The sequence below is a fragment of the Lupinus angustifolius genome, chromosome LG13 (assembly GCF_001865875.1).
Source record: "Lupinus angustifolius cultivar Tanjil chromosome LG13, LupAngTanjil_v1.0, whole genome shotgun sequence".
NCBI lineage: Eukaryota > Viridiplantae > Streptophyta > Magnoliopsida > Fabales > Fabaceae > Lupinus > Lupinus angustifolius.
The window spans coordinates 538,118-552,911 of NC_032021.1; the positions used below are offsets into that span (position 1 = coordinate 538,118).

The window sequence follows — 14,794 nt, forward strand, 5'->3', positions numbered from 1 at the left end:
AAAATTGTTATGTTATTTGGGATAATAACTGGTTTTACCTTATCTTTTTAAAAGACCAATTCTTATTATATGTGATTATCTTCCTATGAATATATGGTTATGTAGATTTAGAAAAATTATTGTTGCAAGAACAATACTTTAGGTTCAAATCACAAACAAAGTTGCATTGATCTCTCATAACCAAGTGAGGGTTGTATTAAATAATTAACTCATAAGTTAGCTCATTAAACCCACCAACTTTGTTGATTCAACATTTTGGAAGGCATGAGAGGACAAAGGAGAAGGGTAAATTCCCTCTCTCATACTTTTGGCTCCTAATTTTCTCTTCTCGCCCCTCCCCATTCCCCAACCAAACAAGGGGAGAAAATAAAGACTTTCTTGTCTCCCAAATTTCCAGGAAATGATATTTTCACTCTACTTCCCTCTTATCCCCTTCATTTGAACCAAACACACTTCAAGTCTCATGCAAATTAATAGCTAAGCAGCCTCTGCCCATTTCAATGTAACATCCCATATCATATCAGTATCAGATGGTAACATGAACACAACCTTGTCATATTCTTATTTAGCAAATTGTAAGAAACAACTCTGAGAAATTATGATTTAGTCAGAAAACAATGTAAACAGAAAACGTCGACAGTGTTCAGTAGCAACTCCCCAAATACAGACCAGAATAATTGTAGACAGCATGTCCTAGTGGTGATGATCCTGAACATAACGTAGGCCACAATATTTGCAAATAGCTGGGGCTTCCAAGTCCAGGCATATATATTCAATTGGGTGTCCAAGTGCAGGATCGGTATCTGAAACCACAGACAGCAATGTCCAAAATAGTGAACATTGTTAGACAGTGAAAGAACTAAATATCCTTCAGCAATAAATCTTTTGCAAGCTATAAGAGAGACTAGAATTTAGCGATTATACCTCCTTCGCAAGCAACTATCCTGCCTTCAACCTTAATAGGTGGAACTTCATTAATCAACTCCATTGGAGATTTCTTGCTTGTATCCTATTACACAAGAAACAAATACAAGATTCACAACCTCCTGAGCTCAATTCTATTAAGCAGGAATGAGTTAAAATTCCAGTAGTGAAGACCAACTAATGTAAGCTATGCTTAGTAACATAGAGTAAGATACAGGAAGACAGAGACACTACTGATAAAAGACAAAGTAATCCCAATTATCCATCCTCGAATTCTTTCGTTTAAGTTACATAGAAAGCATCTCACATAGTAAATTCTGCACCCAGAGTGAATGAATATTTTTATTATCTCACATGATGCATACATGTGGTGCACAACCACTGTTGTTTGATTGATCTCTCTTGGACCATATTTTTCTCTCATGTATAACAGGTGGTACGATATGAATTGGCAAACCTACAAGGAGGAATAAACTACGCATTGGAAAATGAATTCCATAAAACGCAACCCGGTGGCTACTCAATAGAAAACACATGGTTTATGGAGTAGATATCAATGTAATTTTAATATTCTAGCCAAGATCCTCCAGTTAGGAAGAAATCAAGCATAACTGACACGTGGCATGATAAATCAACGAATGTAAAAGGCCTTCAACCAGCTGCTGAGAATGAATAATCATGGCCAATAACCATCAACAAACAGGAAGAATGCTATAACGAAAAAGTCAACATCAAACAATGGTTAACTGTTTCTCTTATCATCGCGAAGCTCCACTAACAAACCTAAATCAATCAAAGTTGTAAGAATGATTTATAAATCATGCGTGAAGGCCTGGTCTTACCACAAAATCATATCAAATAAGAGTGAATATCCAATTTCGTCTCTGGGGAGAAAATCCAAACTTGATTTTCAGGAATCTCAAATGCAGCACAAATTAGTTCCTTTTACATAAAGGTTTTAGATAGTGATTGTGCAATCGGTTTCCGATGCTTCCAACACCTTGACAAAAATGTGGTGGATGTGGCAACAATTGCAGTGGTGATGCGGTTTCGGCAATTCCGAGAACCTTAATATAATGGTAGTGGTCACAATCCCAAATTCAAAACCCTAGGACACAATAATCCCAACCAAGGAATATTTTATACAGTAATTCATGCCTTTATTTCACCGTCTTGCAATACACATGTGAGAGCAGAAGAATCAAGAAAAATAAAATCTTCCAAATGTATAAAATCACAAATATTTTCCCTCATGTCCGTTACTCTACAACTTAGTGATTCATAAAACTCATGTAATTAATGATAATTAGAAACAAATAGAGGTGATTAACATAAATTGATTGAAAAGCTTTTGGAAATTGAGATTTTGTGGTATGTAAAATCAAATTGAAACTAAAATAATGAGGAAATGGTTTGAACCTGCATCCATTTAGCGGTATGGTTTCCGATTTGAGGAGCTAGAAGGCTGAAGCTTCTCTTGGATGATGAAATTGTGGTTGACGAGGATTTGATGAAGTTCCTGAAAAGATTCGATGCCATCTTAGTCACAAACCCTAAATTGAATAAACAATGTGAATCAGAGAATTGAATTGATTTGGAATGGAACCACTCTGCACAAAACGACCAACGCGGATGAAGAGAGAGAGTGCTCTCACCTTCTTTGGGCTTTACGGCCCATAACCATTATTTACTGGGCCACACCTAAAATTCACTACATCATAAAAAAAGTTTAATATTTAGTAAAAATTTATACAAAGTTATTACATCATCCAATAACTCGGCTGTATCTAGAAATTATTGTGGACTTTTTAATAAACGTAATCTAAATGAATAATGGATGATGGGGTACATATGCATAGATCTTTATACTGTCGGTGTATAGATTTTACGCTCTAACATAAATCGATTAAAAAACTAAGTAAAAGTCATTGTTAATAATGATTAAATATGAATGATGAAGTGACAATGTAAAAATTGAACGTTTGCATACTTTTTTCTCATACAAAAATACTAAAGTAAACCCATTGATTTTGTTTGGAAATGAATAGGAAAGGTGAAAAATCTTGATTTTGTTGGCCAAGTATGAGTAATATGCAAGAGTGGGGACAATTTAGTTGTAGTAAAATGTCTATAGCCTTTGATTTTCTACAAAATATAAACCATCATGCAACCTTGTGCTCATTCAAGTATATAAAATCTTAGCCTTTATAGCTTGCTCCTCTATTTTTTATGATAAATAAAGGACGATGTTCTTCTTGTTTTGGTAAGAAAATGTTGTAGCAGTTTGTTTTGTATAAATATAAATGGTGCTAATGAATTATGATTGAGTTGAGCTCCCAAGCACTACAATGTCAACGTCTAAATAGATTGATTGAGAGTTTAACTTCTTTTTCCAAACTAGCTACCAAATTAAATTATCAAAACAACCTTATACAATTTTTGTAGTTTTCTATATAAAAACGATTTACTTAAGAAATGTGTAAACCATTTACATAAACTTTCCACTGAAGTTTTTTTTGAAATGGAACATGCAGGGCTACATAGGACCCCAGTAAGTGCTACAAGATAAGATACCCTTGTCCAAATACCAACTAATCTTTGACACAAGCTGGAAAATTACACTATATACAGTGAAATTTCAAAATTAATCCTGTGATGCTGGATTCCATTTTATGATATAACATACCAAATTCTCTCTGATTACAAGAGGAAATACAAGTAAAATTAGTTAAGGGAGTAATTGATGCAGGTAAGCAAAGAAATTGTCAGAGACAACCCATATCACAACAGAAGCAAAAAGAATGATATGCTTCTAACCTACAGAATCACTTGGCTGTACTGATGATTAACTATTGTGAAGATATTAATTGCTGACAAATTTCTTTACAAGATATACAAACATGCGTAAATGAGGTGAGACGCTAAGATAAAAATGCAGACTAATGCTCATTTTTAACTCTTGCCTTTAATATTCCTGGGAGTGGAGATGATGAGGGAGGCCTAATTGGAAGATTTGAAACTGAAGGAGGAACATGTGATTGATACAAGCTTGGCATGCTAGAACTTTCACCACCATCATTGGGTGTCATGTTATCATTCTGTGGTCTCTCAGAAAGTTTCATTGCCTTAAGAACATAGTTGTCGTCATGCAGCTCAAAAGGAGTACTGCAGGGAAAGAAGAGAAAGTAATCAGAAATTGGGAAGTTGAGAATTTGAATAGAGAAAATACTAAGTGGTGGATACATTTCCCAACATGGGGGACAAAAAGCTTTGCAACTCAGCCACCTAGACCATATTTCTACCTTTGAACTGTTTCAATGACCTCGATGTATGATCATTATAAGGTACACTACTTTGAGTGACATTCTTGATTATATTGTTCTCAGAAAGCATGGAAAGAAAAAGCAATTGAAGCTTTCTTACCTATTGAAATCAAGATGCACAAGCTGCATATCTTCTGATATTTCAACTTCAACAGTTGCGTGAGGACGTGTCTACAGTTTTAAAAAAGCTAGATATGAGATATAATTAATAAATACCTTATAAGCCACATCAAGCAATTTGCAGTGGGTGTGGGGTGAGATTCATGTTGATCAGATGGATGATAATGTGATGTAAAAGACAAACCCAACAATCGAATTTATACTAGTAGTAGATTCCTGGCACTAATTAAACAAAGAATAGATAATGAAAAAACCTTAAGAATGATGGCCAACAATTCTTCATTTAGACAAATAAGGAGAGCTTAACATTGTAAGATCCTTCTAGCATAGTGTACAATGAATAATTAAGGCAGTAACATTCACTTTACAAATTCAAATGAATGTACAGTAAAAATGGAGAGAAGTATTTCAAGTGAATTGACACTGCAGATGGAGTGGGATCTCATCTCGTAATGAATTGCAATAATTTAAAAAATCAAAGCAACTGATTAAGGGCATGCTGACTGCAGAGTAGGGAATTCAAACCGATAAAATATAAGAATAATACCATAAAAATTGAATATCTCAGGCAAAACTGAAAGATAATTTCTACTGGACAAATTCACCACAAAAACATGAGATAATGGAATGACTGTGTACCTGTACAAGAATAAAAGGCAAAGATACACCTCCACTGGGAGGATTTCCTGAGCTATATAATTGCCCATTTCGTTGTAAAAGGTTCTGAAGACCTACATTCTTGATGTATTAATACAAGTCGTTAGCATTTAGAAAATAGAAAATAACCATTATGGAAGAGGAATCATTCGTTAGGGCCTTCTTATAACCATGTATCAATTTTAAACGAAGCAAACAATGTCCAAGATTCATTCTGGTGTTAAATCAATTAGAGAGAGTGAGCTGGACTTACTTGATCCTCCAGCTCTTGAAGATAGGCAGCTTTCTTCTCAATTCTATTCCTGAGTCCAAGACGCTCTGTCTGTTTAATAGATTACATTTAAGGAATTATAATGCTTCTTTTCATTGTACTTTTGGGAAATGTCACTGAAGAAAAAAACTCAAGACTGTTTGCAAACCTTTAGTTCATCAGCATCATTCAGACTAGTACGAGGAAGACCCCTCCATTGTATTTCCTTTTTATCCTTAGAAATGATATCCATTGCCATGAGAACATTGAGAGCATCATAGACCCTTCGACGGATGTTTTTCTCATCGTACTGTTGCTGTCAAAAGCTCACCATAAAAAATAATAAGAACACAATTTGTATTACACATTCAATCTGTGAATAACAGATAATATTGAGATTGTTTATACGGGGGAACAGAAAACCTGATCAGGGGGCAAAACACTATTGCTTGGATCAGAAAATTCAGCAACAAGTTCATCTGCAACCTATATATCCATAATCACATTAAATTCAAATAATAACCAGGAACAATAGCAAGTCCAAAAAGAGAGGAACAATATGAATGAATAATGGAAGACATATCAACTGGGCAGAATTGAGTTCATAACTTCCTGAGACCAATTAATTAGTATGACCAATTTTACCCTCCCCTAAAAAAGGCACATGCACTGCAAATATATTTATCACATTGTTAATTGAAGGATAAATGTTCTATGATATACATTATTCATTTGCATATTCTACTATATGAAAGTGTAGCAAAAACTGCCTTAAAGTAACCATCTAACCTCATTGTAAGTTGTTCTTCCCTTGCTTTCTACCTTCTCACACACTGGAGATAATCAATAATAAACGAGAAACAAAATCAGAAGGAAAATTATGAGCATGACCTCCAAAAGATAATGTATATCTAGAAAGCACAAGAATCTAAACACCACTGCTGCGAAAATCACAGTTAGCATCTCAATTAAAGGAGTCCTTGCAAAGCCAAAGTTAATGACTACAAATAGGTCAACGCATTTTTTATTGAAGAACAAATTGGTCAAACAGGATAGATCAAGAACCTTTCATGCTAAATTGCCGGAGCCCTCTTCCACTCTTATCACCTCCAACAGCCCGTTGACCTCTCTTTTTCTTCTTGCTACTGCATAAAAACTGACATGGGATAAGAATCAATTTAAGAAAAAATAAGATAGAATTTAGAGGAGTCGTAGAAAGTAACATAAGCATATGATTGAAACTTGCAAGTAATATATGATGCATGGACGCAAACGTCCAGACACAAACGATATTTGAAATATAGGACGTAACACTGTATATATGAGCATAGCTATTTGTATGACTAATTTGATATGATTTGCATGATTATTATGAGGATTAGCAATGGTCTTTAGATATTCACTCTTGATCAGCTAAAGAGCATTGAGATCTCCACTGAATTTCTCTAATCAAGGGTTGATACACTCTTACTTTTTCACTTTACCCTTGAAGCTCATTTTAGAGGTCTTATCTTTCACCTTTAATCTGATTTATTTTTTTGATTGAACGCCCGATAAGGGGTGGCTAACACGTCTAGTATAGGTCTCAGTATCAGAAATGTGTCTGACACTTCACAAGTCAATAAAACAGAGATGTTAATGCTCCCTTGACATGGCCAATTTCATGTTGAACATGTCATTTCAAAACTATTTTTTTTTTAAAGACAGTAGAAGTTTTTACTCTTCAGTAGGAGACAACAAAGAACATCAAAAATGACCAACATTTCCTCCAAAATTAAAAAAAAACATTGACTGGACATAAATTCTGCAGGACAATCAATAGCATTGTGCATCATATGAACAATGCATGTTAAGTACAAGCTCAAAAGATTACAGAAGACTCACACAACGGCTTCCTGTGATCTAGCATCATCTCCATGCAAGTCAATATGGTTTAATCTGAGAAACTTGCTATCAGCAGCAGTTGCAACCAATGCCTGCTCGCTCCGGCTAGACGGCAACCCAGCACTTTTGCTAGTTGACCCTGATTGGCCCGAAACCGTGGTTCCAAAACCCTCCTCCTCTTCCTCTCCACATGATTTCGGGGACCGCGATCCCATTTTGCTAAATTACTCACCTGTTTGGCTTTGGCGGTAAACCCTAATTATAAAATGAGACTTCAATTGTACAGGTGTTTCAATTCCAAGAAAATTCCATGTATAACTAAAATGAATAACCCAATCCAACAGTGTTTCCAACATCAACAACAACAACAAAACGATAATAGAACCTCAAATTGCAAAGATGAATTAAACACACTCAAATGGCGCGTAAGGTATGCAAAATGAGAAAAACGCGCTAAAAATAAAAGTAGAGTAAAGAGATAAAGGTGGATAATCTATTAACTGGTGGCGGCGGAGGTGGCGATATGGGCGGTGGTGGTGACGGCGGTAACCGGCGTAGATCTGAGTGAGAGTGGGGTAGTTTTAAGTTTGTTATACGAAAATTCGGTTTCGCTCCAAATTTGATAATAATGACATGACATCATGTGTCCAGGGTTATGGGCCGGGTCACAAAAAACCACCTCATCACTTTAAGCAATACAATATTGTTACATATTATTCGAGAAAATCGTAAAATGTATATACAGATAGTATAAATATTTATACACATGCACTTCATTATTCACTGTTCATTTGGATTGTTACAGGTTGGACATGAAGTATTTGTACAAATTCAAACCCTTAGAATTGTTCCCTACCCTTATCAAATAAAAAGTGCATTTTGCATAAACATTGATGCAAATTTAGGATTGGTTTTTTAGTCACATAAAACAAGCACAAACAAAATAAGAGAGATGATACAAGAAGGATTGATTATTTTGATGTGGTAATTTTGTTGTTTTATGACTTTTTAATCCTCCATTTCAACTTGTTTTATTTGAATTGAGAGAAAAGGTAGTTAGAAATTGAAATAAAGTAATAAGTAAGTAATTGAATAACGTCAAAGCCATAGTGTCTCCCACTATAATGTGATCAACGTCTTTGTCCTTCTAAAAAGTCCAACTTATGTCTCCTACTTGTTTCCATAATTTTGTACAATTATGTTATTTCTTCAACAAAGTGCTTCACTACAAATTTGACCACAACCATTCTATGCATAGAGAGAGATAAACAAATCAACCAAACAAATGAATGTTACATAGTCTTCATAACCATCATTTACAAAGCTTGACCAAATTTATATATATAATGTGTTAAAAATAGAGTTAAAAAGGAAAATGACCACCCTTCATAAGGGTGACCAAGACCCGACTCTACCAATTCACCCGATATGATCCAATTGTGATTGGACCTGAATACAATCGGGTCTCATCAGGTATAAGGTTAGGTTTAGGTTTAAATATTAGACTCGATTAATATTTAGGGTCGGGTGAGACCAAACATGACTCGTCCTGACCCGTACCCGTATCCCATAGTCATTTACTGATCATTTTTGCACGTGTCTCTATTCATATATGTACAAAGTAATATCAATTTTTAGTCGAAAGTGTCATTGATTTTCTAGTTTTTTGATAATATATACATGATTAATAAGATATATATATATATATATATATATATCATTTTACATGTCAAATTACATATTGGTAATAATAAATAATATTGAAAAAACTTTATCTAAAATGAGTATACATTATATTTAATTGGTCTATGGTCAGGTTCAGATTTAAAGGTTGATCTAATCAATATTCAAGATCAGATTAGCTTTAGATTTAAGACCGAGTCAAGTTTAAAAAAATGATATACTTAATATTTAAGATCGTGTAAAAATAAATTAGTATGCAAGGTGTTGCATTGAGAGAAAGAGGCTCATTAAACTAAAAAGCTAGAAGTGCCACGAAAGATCCTTGTTGATGATAAGGAAATAGTTCCATATTCATAAGTGTGAACAAAAAATGAAACCCACATAGATATCTTTCACAAATAGCCACAAAACTGTGACGTTACATAGACAAATAATTAATAAATACATGCATTCATTCATAGAATCTGTCTTATCTTATCGACTTGTCAATTATTCTCCACATCCACCGTTTTCATTCAAATATGGTGTTACCATTTGGAAAATAAACAAAGCTACTTATACTGAGATTAAATATATTAATTAAGATTATAAAGACTTATAATTAAAAATGAAAAAGATTACTTATAATTAAGTTGAATTTGGTGGGCCTTATAAGATAAGCAAAGGATGGTTGCCTTTGATTTCTTGTTCCTACCATTGACTCAGATAGTGACATTCATTTTTGTCTTCTTATACTTTTCCAATTATTTAAAACTTCTGAGACAATATATATTAACAAGTTTCGAATACATTAAGAATTAAAAAAATATGAAACCTGATTGAAATATTATTGATAATGAAGACAAAGCTGGATGAGATTATTGACATATTTACTTGTTAACTAACAACAGCGTTTTATAATGAAATAGAATTACAATGTAATTAGTTAATACTTTTTCTATACTCTAGTAGTAACTAGTAAGATGCAATTAAAATTTATTAAGAATATTAGTTAACGTAATTTAATTACCTTAATTCATTATACTATATGGGTAAATGAAACAATATTTTTTCATTTACACCTCATGAGAGTTTGCTTCAAAATAATAAAATATACTGAGAATAAATATATTGAATTCAGAAGTGGGGTCAGTAAGTAATACAAAGGAGGAAAGTTGACTACATGATGACATGAGATAAGTGATAATAGTCATTAGTGGCTTACATCCACAATCATATCAATCAATCAATGACGAACGAGCATTGGTTCAAATGTACATGATTGATTCTCTTCAAGTAATATATCGAGTTCGAATCTTGTAGATGAAAAATATCCGTTGGAACTTGGAAGAGTTATCATCACATACCTATGGATGTTCTCGACTCGGACATAATTACCTCTAGTGTAAGGATACTTGTGAGAAACCAAAAAAATATCAATCAATCAATGTGAATATTCAAGAGATAATCAAATATTATTCAATAATCATATATCGAATATAGTATAAGAGAATATATCATTTTTCATACTGAGTTATGGTGCTTTCCATTCCGGTCATTTGCACTATCCCCCACCCACACCTCTTTAGGTCCCATCAACCGCCCAAATAAGAACACAACACTAATCCTCTCATCTATTCTCCACTCTTTTTATTAACATAAGTAAATTACTCATCAATACAAATATACACACAGTTTTATGACTTTAGCTAATAAAAATTTGAGGAAGGAATTAACAATGCAAAATTGAAGAATTAAAATACTGAAGACCTAATAATGCTCCATTCATTTGTTTGTGATGGAAAACATACAGTGTTAACTAAGTTATAATAGGAAGGTGATATGTGTAGAGTATTAGGAGCAACACATGTTAACTTATGTTTCTGCAACTCGGTCTGGATAAGGATACTCTATCTCAATAAAATTATATCATAATGTATCAAGTCACTCAAATTTCATAGAATAGTGTACAAATATTATTTATGATATTATAATTTTTACTTTTAATTTTGGGAGAGTTAGCCTCACATGCATGCGGATGTTTTCAGCTCGGACAGGATTGTATCAAGCCGTAGGAAACAAAAAAAATAAGATTTTCTGATTGGATAGAAACAACAAATGAGACGAGTGATCCTCAGTCAATGAACCATACAAAGTCGGTTTAAATACCACATTGTAAATCATGTGACTCTCCAATACAAAACACTACCTTCATTTACCTCATTTATTTTAAGAAACCTGTCTAGATTAGATGTGGTAATATATTTAAATTTTAGTTAAGTTTATCATATGGGTTAGTGTTTTTTAATTATGTTTACATGTGCACATCATCATGCAATGGCCTACAAAATCGTGGATAGTACCTTAAAAACAAAAGGACAAAATTATCAGATCGACAAACTAAATTTTGTTTGGTCCTCCACTTTAGTTATGTTTTAAAAATGTTCTTATATAATATTTTTAGAACTAATATGCTATTGATATTATTGAAATTTTCACGAATAACTTTTTCTACCTACATAAATCAACTATAATTATATATATTATATTCATTGATCCTAAGTGGTTATAATTAAATTAGACTTCAAATATTCTAACAATAACAAAATATTTATTGTATTAGGTAAGGTTAGCTACATAAACCACCATCATTTTCTTAATCTTTCTCTTTATTTGAGAATTAAACCAACTTATCAAACTAATATTAAAAAATTATAGAAGCAAAAGTAATTTAAATGGATAATTTAAGACGAGAAGTGGATGAACAATAGAAACAATTAATGATATGATTGAAGTAAATCAATTTTAATATGCATTAAATATATATATGAGAGATGCATAAAGTAATTATTTGAAAGGGATGGAACAAAAATCACACCCAAAAAATCATATCTCCATATCCTTAATTAATAAAAAATCCTAACATATTATATAAAAATATTAGTTTATGTTTTAATTTTTTAATTAAATATCATTTTTTCAATGTCCGTATATATTTTGTTAATCAAATTCCAACAAAGTAATATAAAAAAATGTTAATTTATACTTTTCAACCTTTTTTAATTGTGAGTTCGCAATCGGTTTGACAATAATCGAGTGACATTACTTCTTGAATCCGAACGAAAAAATCCATTAAATATAATTCAAGATAGATCTTGTTCTTTGGTGTGAGCAACATGAGAATATATGATCTCCATTCCAACTTGGAAGGAACATATCATAAAATATGTAAGGCAAGGTGATGATGAAAGAGAACAATAATCATCTATATTAATAGATAGACAAATTTATTTATAATAATAAAAACGTAATCTCATTATCATAAATATATTATTAAAAATTGTATTTCTTGTTATTTTATTGAAGTACCACCTACATTAATAGAGAAGATTATAGCTCGATAAAAAGGACTATGTGACGAGAGAATGATCTGTTGTCCCAAATCAATCATATTATGTCACGTCATTTAAAAATTTAAGTATTTATACCTTTATCAATTTTACTTTTTATTATAATTGATTAGGGACACAATTGAAGACAGCACATGCCGACGGTGTGTGATGTGATTTAAAATGAGGTTGATGTTGTGGTAATTGGGCTCCAACGGTTGAATAAACTCTTCTTCCTTTTCCCTCACACTCTCCTTCCTTTTTCTATCTATTCTACTCATTCGTGTTGATTGTGAGTGTAGAGAGTAAAACATGGCATACATGTGTGCAGATAGTGGAAACCTTATGGCCATTGCTCAACAAGTCATTAACCAAAAACAACAACAAGAACAACAACAACACCAACAACATCAAAATCAACAAAACCAAACCCCTCCTCTTTCATGGAACAACAACAACAATAACAACAATAACAATACTCTACCTTTGTCTTTGTCTTCTTTACCTTTAGGGTATCCCTTAACTCCTCCCTCTGATTTCCCTGACCCTTTCCTTCAAGTCCCTGATGACCCTTCTTCATTCCACTTCCCTCCACCTCCTTTCAAATTCTCTGACTTTGATGATGATTGGATGGACTCTCTTATTCCCACTTCCGAAAACAACAACAACAACATTAACATTAACACTAACACTAACACTCACAATCACAATTCCGATTTTACCCTTCACCCTTCTCCCACCCTTCTCAACCGCGCCTTCTCTTCCTCTCCGCCACCACCGCCGCTACCGCCGTCGGTTGCTCTCCACGCCACCCAACCCCACTCCGCATCACACCCACTTCTCAATTCGCTGATAGACTGTGCTACTCTTATCGAATCTTGTTCGCCAGATCTTGCTTTACAATCACTTACCCAGTTAACGAAATCAGTGTCCCAACATGGAAACCCTATTCAGAGAGTGGCTTTCTACTTCGTTGAGGCTCTAACAATGAAATTTGATGAAAAAGATAGGAACTTGGTAACTGAGGTGACTCATACTCATTCTATTTCTGAAGAGTTAACACTGTGTTACAAGGCTTTGAATGATGCATGCCCTTATTCAAAGTTCGCTCATTTAACAGCTAATCAAGCTATTCTTGAAGCTACACAAGGTTCCAAACATATTCACATAGTTGATTTTGGAATTGTTCAAGGGATTCAATGGGCTGCTTTGTTACAAGCTTTTGCAACTCGTTCTTCTGGTAAGCCTCAAAGTGTAACCATTTCTGGGATTCCAGCTATGGCTCTTGGAACTTCACCTGTTAATTCTCTTGCTGCCACTGGGAACCGTTTATCTGAGTTTGCTAAGCTTTTGGGATTGAATTTTGAGTTTAGACCAATTCTTACACCTATTCATGAGCTCAATGAGAAAAGCTTTTGTGTGAAACCAAACGAAGCTTTGGCTGTTAACTTCATGCTTCAGTTGTATAATCTATTGGATGATGATCATGAAGGTGGTGATGCTCCTAATGCAGTTCAAACTGCACTGAATTTGGCCAAGTCTTTGAAGCCTAACATTGTTACTCTAGGAGAATATGAAGCTAGTTTAACAACCAGGGTTGGGTTTTTGAACAGATTCAAGGCTGCATTGAAGTATTTCTCTGCAGTGTTTGAGTCTCTTGATCCTAATTTGCCTGCAGATTTACCTGAGAGGTTACAGGTGGAAAGTCTTTTACTCGGGCGGCGAATTGCCGGTGTTGTTGGGTCTGAGGTTTCAGGGAGTGTGAGAGAAAGAATGGAGGATAAAGAGCAGTGGAGGGTGCTGATGGAAAGTGCTGGTTTTGAATCAGTGAGTCTCAGCCATTATGCAATTAGTCAGGCTAAGATTCTTCTATGGAATTATAGCTATAGCTCTCTGTATTCGCTTGTTGAATCTGAACCCGGGTTCTTGTCTCTGGCTTGGAAAGATGTTCCTCTGTTAACAGTTTCTTCATGGCGTTAATGGATAACTGGTTTCAATTGGAAATGGAAATGGGGCTTCCACCTGGTCCTTTTTCTCTGGTGTGGAACAACCAATTGTGTATATGCAATTAATGATGATCATGCTATGTTATGCGCTTCAATATCGATATTTGCTTGGTGAAGTTATGCAAATTGGATATGTTATTGTGAGAATATTATCAATTGGGCTGTACTATTAGAAGTTTAGTCATAGTTCCACACCCTTTCTCATTTCTTTTGTTTTCAAATGATTTTTTTCTTCTAGTATTTTGATTTGATATGGTAATGTTATTAGGTTGAAGACTTGGCTAGGAAAATAGTGATGCAAATGAAGGAATGGGGAGAAAAAAGGTTTCTTTCCCATTGCTTTGTCGTGTGACTCTGTAAATTTGATTTTGTTGTATGGATTTTAATTCGTCTTTGTCTGAATATAAAGGAGTTTTTTCTTTATGGTGTGACTCTTGCTCGAGCTATATAATTTTTAGAACATGTTCCAAATTCATCAGTCATTATATAGGCAATGATGCATTAGTAATACCTGAAATTGTGAATAATCTACTGTGATTCTCATAGATTCACACGCACACACTAGTCCTATGAGTTCCA

The 14,794-nt window shown here is 33.8% G+C and overlaps 3 protein-coding genes across 5 annotated transcripts; 1 reads left to right on the forward strand and 2 right to left on the reverse strand.

The window, feature by feature from the left end:
* Positions 465–2,560, reverse strand: LOC109325380 (NADH dehydrogenase [ubiquinone] iron-sulfur protein 6, mitochondrial-like). Of its 2 annotated transcripts, XM_019557708.1 has the most exons (4): positions 2,344–2,560; positions 925–1,009; positions 663–803; positions 465–631 (listed from the first exon to the last, which is right to left on the reverse strand). In XM_019557708.1, exons 1-3 carry the CDS (start codon positions 2,461–2,463, stop codon positions 694–696), a joined length of 315 nt encoding a protein of 104 aa, XP_019413253.1. In that variant the 5' UTR covers positions 2,464–2,560; the 3' UTR covers positions 465–631; positions 663–693. The 2 variants fall into 2 exon arrangements, with proteins under 2 accessions (XP_019413253.1, XP_019413252.1); XM_019557707.1 differs by having other exon boundaries at positions 471–803.
* Positions 3,653–7,806, reverse strand: LOC109325378 (transcription factor-like protein DPB). 2 transcript variants are annotated; one of them, XM_019557706.1, is made up of 10 exons: positions 7,660–7,806; positions 7,159–7,413; positions 6,340–6,419; positions 6,064–6,107; positions 5,698–5,760; positions 5,444–5,590; positions 5,278–5,346; positions 5,007–5,105; positions 4,348–4,418; positions 3,653–4,089 (listed from the first exon to the last, which is right to left on the reverse strand). In XM_019557706.1, exons 2-10 carry the CDS (start codon positions 7,371–7,373, stop codon positions 3,864–3,866), a joined length of 1,014 nt encoding a protein of 337 aa, XP_019413251.1. In that variant the 5' UTR covers positions 7,374–7,413; positions 7,660–7,806; the 3' UTR covers positions 3,653–3,863. The 2 variants fall into 2 exon arrangements, with proteins under 2 accessions (XP_019413251.1, XP_019413250.1); XM_019557705.1 differs by lacking the exon at positions 7,660–7,806 and having other exon boundaries at positions 7,159–7,638.
* On the forward strand, positions 12,438–14,638 carry LOC109325377 (scarecrow-like protein 4). The gene has a single exon (XM_019557704.1). The coding sequence runs from the start codon at positions 12,522–12,524 to the stop codon at positions 14,187–14,189; it is 1,668 nt and encodes a 555-aa protein (XP_019413249.1). The 5' UTR covers positions 12,438–12,521; the 3' UTR covers positions 14,190–14,638.